Source organism: Nuphar pumila, chromosome 2 (genome assembly GCF_984573655.1).
Source record: "Nuphar pumila chromosome 2, dmNupPumi1.hap1.1, whole genome shotgun sequence".
Lineage (NCBI taxonomy): Eukaryota > Viridiplantae > Streptophyta > Magnoliopsida > Nymphaeales > Nymphaeaceae > Nuphar > Nuphar pumila.
The window spans coordinates 90,399,884-90,407,815 of NC_143250.1; the positions used below are offsets into that span (position 1 = coordinate 90,399,884).

The following is a 7,932-nucleotide window of genomic DNA, read 5'->3' on the forward strand; positions in this document are numbered from 1 at the left end:
TTCAGACCTAGAAAACGCACCCACGTGAGATCTCTAAAAAGTAAACCCAATTTCAGCGATGCGTGCTCCGAATGCACGTTTCTTCCACTCAAACTGGGCCCTACAGGAGCAGGCCCACAGGCTATAGCCCCTTTTTTTTTTTCAGTTTTTAGATTAAATTGCAGAAAAAAGCACCTACGCTATCTCAGCTAATTACAGACAAGGTCAGAAATGTTCATACTCATTTGGGTTTTCCGTTGGAAATCAATGTAGGGCATAAGAAATAATAGATTTAATTCCAAGATCCAACATGATTTGAAACAGAAATCCTGTAAAACTGGATTCACATTGGAAAGTTATTTATTCAAAATATAATTTTTGTGCTATAATCGATTCTCTTAGAAGAAGTATTTCTTTTTTTGCTAGCATTATGAGTAGGGGTGGCAATCGGGGTCGGGTCGGTGGGTCAGCATACCTCAACACGAACCCAACCCGTTTATTAAACGGGTCGGCTGTGGCAAACACGAACCTGACCCGTTTATTAAACAGGTAACCCGACACGACACAGTTAACCCGTTTAATAAACGGGTCGAGTGGGGTAAAAACAGGTTAGCTGGCGGGTTGGTGGGCCGGGTTGAGGTAAACGGGTTGGTGAGGACGAGGTCGAGGCCCCGAAGAAGGCGTTCACGGCAAAGGCAGTGGTGGCGGCGCTGGCCGCGCTCGAGCCGAGAGGGAGCCCCTTCTCTAGCGAGACCGAGATGCCGATGGATTGGACACCGAGGGCCCGAAGGGCTGCAATCGCTGCGATCCCCATGCAGTTGTGGAGTGGGTCGAGGGTGAACCTCAGGGCACCATGGACGGCGGCGATGTCCTCGTGAGAGTCCTTGTAGAAGTCGGTCTCAGGGGAGCCGCTGGCAAAGGCGTAGTGGACCAGGTGGTTCTGGCCGTGGGGGATGGTCACGCCGGGAGGGTGAGCACGCGGGGGATCTCGACGAGTATAGGCTCGGGAATGAGCCGAAGAGCGACCATCCATGGTGGTACAGCGTATCTTCAACCAAAAGGAGCAAAAGCTGCAAAACAAGACTAAGGATGAGATGAACATTTATTTACTATAGTGCAGGCAGAATAAATTAACGCCATGTCTTCTCGGGGCTTGTTTTGGTGTGTTTCTTTTTTTCTCCCTTCATTTTTTGTTAATGGCAGATATGGTCTTGGTGTTTATTAAACGAGCTGGCGGGTTAACATACCCCTAACACGAATCCGACCCGTTTAATAAACAAGTTAAGTGAGTCGACCCATTTACTACATGAACCCGAACCTGCCTAAGAAGCGGTAGGCGGGTCGTGTCAGAAATTGCCACCCCTAACTATGAGGAGATGGTGTTTATAAATTTTGACGGACAAAGAAGATTAAAAGAACAGAAAATAAAGAACAAAAAAAAAAAAGTAAAGGAAAGAACGGATTTCACCGATGAGGTACGGAATACCGAGGAGATGCGGTGGAGGTTAATTAAGACAATAAAGAAAATGAGGAGGTTACTTTAGGTATTTCGGATAACCACAGCAAACAGGTCATATAATTTTGCCACCGCGACGGTGAGAGGAAGGAACTCCCCAGTCCCGGCAAACTCCTTTTTCTCCCTTTCCTTTAGAGGTTATTAGAGGCTTAGAAGCAGTCATCATCGTATACGCAAGCCCTGCGCGATAGAGGGCTGTGAAGCAAAAGGGGAAAAAACTAGAAGACACGAAGCCGACGAGGCGTCTGCCTGACCGACACAACCCAGCCCCCGACAAGGATGGCGGATGTCCTGGACTCGAAACCCGACGAGTCCGGTCTTTCTCGGGTTGTCGCCGGGAAGGAGATGGACGAGATTCGCGTCCGGAAGCGGACGTTGGAGGCCGTCCTCCAGCAGTGCCAGAGGGCCCTTGAATTGCTCAGGACGGTCGATGACCCCGACGCCGGCGATGAGGAGGGCCCTTCTCAATCCGGAGATTCCGAGACGGACGAGGTCCTTTCTTTTTTTGTTCCTGCTCTCGTTCTCGGATTCCGCATTATAACGGTTTCTAGATGCTGAATTCTTGGTGGTCAATTGAAACCTCTTGTGATCTGTTTGTGTATCTCGGGAAACGTAAGGGTTTTGATTGATGCGTTTTGGGGATCCTTCGCGTCTTACACATCTCATGTTGAATAATCTGACGTGTTCCATGTATTCGAGTCATATTTTACGTTCTTTGTTCTGTTTTTCTTCTGCGAATTACATGTTGGACGCGAATTGGAATTTGATTTTGAATCATGCTTCATGTTGCATGATATTTAATTGTGGTTTGAGGGAAAATTTCTGCTCTCTTGTTTGTTTCACTGGCTTTTAGCTCCATCATAGCTTCGTTACGGCCATGGCCTCTCCTCTCAAGCCTCAATTGTCTGTTTGATGAATTCTTGGGGAAGCATCTTTTGTACTGAATGTTCTATTTGACAAACCGAACAATCTGTCAGGGAGTTTATTGTGAGAAGCCTTTTTCTTGGTCTCATGATTTCCTGCCCCCATCCTCTTCTTTTCTGACCGAATCCGACAACCCTAAGCCAAACTTCCATAACTTTTGAAAACACAAGATTGAGGGCGATTTCCTGGTTAGCTCCCGTTTCTCAAGTTAATAGCAGCTGCAGTGAAAATTTACATGGAAGTAGAATGTTTGTGACATACTAACTTTCTTGAGTAGAGTAAAGTTCACAATGATAAACGCGTGAATAACTTTGGAGAAATGATGTGCTGGTTGTTAACATGCTCTGGCTTCAGATTCAGAAACAGCCGGGCCTCATCGTTGATGCTTTTGCCAAGGCATTCGGATGTTGCTTTGAACTTCATACCAAATATATCAAGCTCTCGGTCTTTGAAACCATCAGCCTACAGAAGTCATATATTCTCATTATATGTGACTGAACTCTCTTTTGGCATCATAAATTTTTTTTCAAGTGCCTTTTAGTAACCATGGATCTGAAGTCATCACTAAGTTTTCATGTCAACCACCTTCTTTTATTTGATCTTTTTCTTTTCTTTATTATTGTGATGGATTTGTGATTTTAATTTGTTTCCATTGTTGCTTTGCACTCCCTATACAGCTGTGTGACCTTCTGAAGTCAAGAGTGGAGTCACCGAGCTTTCTTGAAAAGCTTGGAAGCATCCATGTGCCAATCCCTGAGAATGTGTCAGGTATCTTTTGGAAATTATACCTTTTAGTTGCCCTTTTTCTGTTTCTTTAATTGTTTCCTTGTTTTCTGTGTGATTTGGAATACCAGCTCGTGTTTGTACTCTCTGTAGAAGCCCTCCTATTATTCCATTTCTTGTAGAGATTAAATCTGGACGACTGCTTGGCTTATTTGCAGAGGAATGTTGCTCGTGGGATGTGGTTAGTGAGACCGATCTGTGGGGAGAACACATTGATGGAGATAGTGGGTCTGATGGGTACGTCATGGTTAAGCAAGAGGACATAGTGGAAGGAATCGCCTGTTTCATGGCTGCTTATCTATTGTCGCTGAAGGAAACTAAAGTAGGTTGCTGTTGCATTTTATGTACTCGAACTTTTGATACCTTTAACACTTTTTTTGTTTATTTAAAAAGGAAAAGCTAGAAGCCTTCTTTTATCCTTGGAAAAACAGAAACCTTTATCAGGAGATAACTTTCGAGTTGCAAGTAATTATGATGTCTATAACTTTTTGAAGTGATACATGTTTTCACTTACATTTTGGACAATTGTCAGCATATTTACTTTGTTTCTGCACTTGGATTAGGATGACTTGAAAAGAATCTGCTTTGTTTAGTTAGCTTAGTCACTTGCTTGATAAGTTTTTTTGATGGGTTCTGTGGTTTGCAGGAACTAACACCCAATCAACTTCAAGAAGGTAAGTGTACTGCTCTTGGATCTTTTTATGAACCCAACTCTCATATGCCTCTGTTTTTGTATCTGGATTTAAACGGAGAGAAGCAAACTTAACCATTGTGCTGGTCCTATAAAGACTGGAATGAAGGAAGTTATGAATCTTGTCCCAAGCTGTCAAAAGCTTGGAGTAATTTTGTGTTTCGCTTTTGTGTTGTGAGCCATGTAGCTCTTAGCAAGACATTCTCTGTGAAAAAGAGAAAAGGAAAACTACGGAGGGCATGGGATGGAAGCAAAGTTATCTACAATGTAGCTTCTTGGGGTGCCACAGCTATTGGGTGCGTGAGTATATTTTTAATACTTTTTGGTGTGCCTTTAAGTGTTGTATGTTGTTTTCGTGAACATTTCTGCTTGTTGTGCATTGGGCTTTTTGGCTGATATGTTCTTATTATGTTGACTGTTGAGTGATTTTCAAAAAATTTTAGCAAGATTTCTTCATTTTATTTTGTCCTTTTCTTAAGATTCAACAAACAACAACAACTACGCCTTCATCCCAAAACAATTGGGGTTGGCGATATGAACCAAAAAAGAAAATCATTCTGGGTCTTCCACATGAATCCTTCTCCTCCAATCTTTTCTTAAGATTCGATATTCCTTTTTTTCCTTCTTGGGAATTAGCAATTTTTGTGATCTACCTATGTCTCTTGTTGCTCAATTCCTCAAATAATTTCACAAGACTTGATTTTATATGCTGATAAGTTTGTCTTTCACAGATATGCTGGAACTCAGTGTCAGTGGATTTTCTGCTGGTGTCATTAAATGCTTTTTGTTCCTATCAATGTGCTTCTTACTGTTCAATTAGCTAAAACCATATAGAGTGTCTTCTTCCCGATCCCCAATCATTAGTGAGAATTGCAGGAAATTAATTTTGGCACATTTCATATGACAATAATTTTCTTGTTTGAATGATCTTTTGGGTGCTTGTTTTATTCTAAGCAATCAACACAAAAACTTTCTTTTGAAATCCTATATTTCCTTCTGCAGTAATAACGAAATAAAAAAATTTGTACACATGTTTTCTTGTGTTTATCATAAAGCTTCTCTTGATGCAAGGAGACTCTTGCTATTCTACATTAGCACCATGAAATATCATCTGAGCAATGGAAATTGTCCATACTTCATTGTGCGTTGAGTGCTTGCATGTTGGTGAATGGGAGGGGGAACAGTTAGGGATGTAAAAGGTTTGGATGCAACCCGATACCCAACCCGAATCCGAGTCTATTACGCAGGTTTGGTAGCCAAATCTGGATCCAGTTAATAATTGGATCCAGTTTTGGTATTAAATTTTGCGTTCAAACCCGAATCCGACTAAAAACCCAACCCGATTAAGTGTAAATACCGGGTTTTAAGCTAGTCGGATCTGGGTTTGATTTTATATTTTTCCATCCAAATCCAAATCTGATTAAGCCAAACCCGATTAGGTCGGACTTGGTAATGCCTAGATCAGTCCAGAATCCGAACTGTTTACATCACTAGGAACATTGGGGTTTGTGGTGCTCCATCACCAAGTGGTGACTGATATTTGGTTTTAATTAAGGTTGTTTAGGGAAATTTATGTTGTTGACTATTTGGTTTATATTGAACTTATCATGTATGAGGTTGGATTTCGGGAATTTGGTACTGCAAGTCCCACTTAGCTTGTGAAATCCCTGTAAATATTATTTTTAGCAGGTAAGCTTGATGGATAATGTTAGGCTTTACATAGTTCCTGTTAGATGTTTGTGCCCATGCAATTTTTGAGAGAGAGAGAGTGTGGAGTCCATTCATTCCACTGGGCCCGCTGGTGGATGTTGCCTGTCTTCATCAATTTAAAAAATTTGAACTGAGTTGGAAGCACAGAATGCAGCATCGGTGTCCTTGGATGGCCACCATGTGACTTCATAGACATCTCTTCTTTTTATGTTCTCTGTGCAGGATGTACTGTCTGTTGCATTTGTATGTCCTTCCACTGCATACATCTAAAGGCTCTTTTGTTTCATGGGAACAAAATGTTTTCCCACCATGGGCGAAATGAACACCGACAAGTCGGCCCCACCATTTCGTAGGGCTACCTTTCCTGAGAAAACTGCTTTATGCCTCCCCACCTGGGGAAGTGGTTTCCTGCACTAGTCCCACCAACTCTGTGAGTTTTTTAGTGTACCTTTCATATGAAAGCCACATCTCTTGCAAGTTGTAGAAAATGGGCCCTAAGAATAGGGTTATCTGCTACGTGCAAATTGTTTTCATTTGATGCTGTATGGGTTCACCTATAGAAAGACATGTAGCTTGCAACAAATGGGCCCTAAGAGGAGGGTTATCTTCTATATGAAAATTGTTTCATTTTGATGCTGTATGCGTGCACATAATTTTGATGATTTGAATAGAAATGGATGAGCATGAGTAAATGGAAGTGGTTTCCTGCACTAGTTCCACCGACTCTGGGAGCTTTTTAGTGTATCTTTCATATGAAAGGCACATTTCTTGCAAGTTGTAACAAATGGGCCCTAAGAATAGGGTTATCTGCTACATGCAAATTGTTTTCATTTGATGCTGTATGGGTTTACCTATAGGAAAGACATGTATCTTGCAACAAAAGGGGCCTAAGAGGAGGGATATCTTCTATATACAAATTGTTTCATTTTGATGCTGTATGGGTGCACATAATTTTGCTGATTTGAATAGAAATGGATGAGCATGAGTAAAAGGTACACTCTTTTACATGGCCACAAGTGAATCAAGTGCCAACTATTTTCGAGCTATATTCTGACCATGCCTGCAGTACACATAATGGGGGTTTCACAGTGTGCCAGAACTGGGACAGCTTATGCTGATATTTCGTTTGGAATTGGATAGACACTTGTTGCTGTTTGTATAGACCAGAGAATAATTGTTATCATCCATCTCACTTTCAATCTAAATTGAAAAACACACCTTCAGGTCTAATTCAAAAATATTTAAATATCTAGTTTGGTTTTTGTGAAGTTATGCAAGCGCCTATTTTCCACTCTCCAACCGTTAAATGGGTGAACCTGTCTGTTCCACCCATAGGGAAGAGAGAGAGAGTAACGATGTTAAAGTTAACACTTGCGGTGAGGGTGAGCCGTTAAGGTCATATAACAAAATGATATTATAAAGGAAAAGAGGAATGAAGAGGCAAGGGTAATACGGTTTCTGAACACCCTATACCTACTGATGGCAATACAATGGAGACTGCCCAAGTTGGGATTTGATTAACCTAATGGAGAACTTAGTGGCATATTTCAATTAAACCAAACTTAGGTTGTCTAATTTGTATAAGATGTTATGTGTTTTCAAAAAAATTGCTACAATCTCATATTGTGATTGGACATTCTACGTTTGAATGTTTTTGAACTGTATTGCTTAATATCTTGATAGATGCATAGAAGGTTTGTGAACGGCTTGCTATGGGTTGAGTAAACGAGCTGCATTTCTCATTGGCTTGTTTTGTGAATAAACTTTTGCATTCATCTAATCTCTGTTTCTTTTTACAGGATATATCAAAACCCTGCACTGTTTAGGGCAGCCTCGATGGCCTTCTGGACATCCTGCCGGGTTATATCGAAGCTATTGTGAACCTCTTCATCTGTATATGACTTCATATGTTGCATTGTCATTGATTGTTGACTCTCCGCAAATGTATAAAGCCTAATGGAGTGTGCAGATGCTTTAGCATCATTCAAGTCATCCGATCAAACTGGGGGTGGTTGGTTGTTTATTCTCGAGCTTGTTCCATTTCTGTATATAACTTGATTCTTTGGTACAATTTCACCAAAAAGAACAATGTGCTTCCTCTAGTTATCATCACTTCACGTGTAATGTGACTGGAACAATGGCAGTTCTTGTTCGTTGTTTAACAAAAGCCATATGGTGAAAAGGTGCCGTGGCAAGTTGTGACTTATGAAAAAGATACCATATCTGATAATTATGATGGTTAGAAAGAGGGCTTCGCAGTGTAAACCCGAAGACTTATGAGCAGGGAATGTAGAATGAATTTTTTGCAGGCGAGGTTTTTGAAAGCTTG

At 41.2% G+C, this 7,932-nt stretch overlaps 1 protein-coding gene across 1 annotated transcript; it reads left to right on the forward strand.

Annotated features, from left to right (window-relative positions):
• Nucleotides 1-1,648: 1,648 nt before the first annotated feature.
• On the forward strand, nt 1,649-7,715 carry LOC149846050 (uncharacterized). Its single transcript, XM_089996130.1, has 6 exons — nt 1,649-1,987; nt 3,097-3,187; nt 3,361-3,524; nt 3,849-3,876; nt 4,081-4,189; nt 7,403-7,715. The coding sequence occupies exons 1-6, from the start codon at nt 1,775-1,777 to the stop codon at nt 7,482-7,484; spliced, it is 687 nt and encodes a 228-aa protein (XP_089852256.1). The 5' UTR covers nt 1,649-1,774; the 3' UTR covers nt 7,485-7,715.
• Nucleotides 7,716-7,932: the final 217 nt, after the last annotated feature.

Excerpts from the sequence above, each read along its gene's own strand:
- LOC149846050 (XM_089996130.1), top strand. The coding sequence starts at position 1,775 with ATGGCGGATGTCCTGGACTCGAAACCCGACGAGTCCGGTCTTTCTCGG. Across the intron at positions 3,525-3,848 it reads TGTCGCTGAAGGAAACTAAA|GAACTAACACCCAATCAACT; the intron begins GTAGGTTGCTGT and ends TGTGGTTTGCAG. Across the intron at positions 3,877-4,080 it reads ACCCAATCAACTTCAAGAAG|CTCTTAGCAAGACATTCTCT; the intron begins GTAAGTGTACTG and ends TGAGCCATGTAG.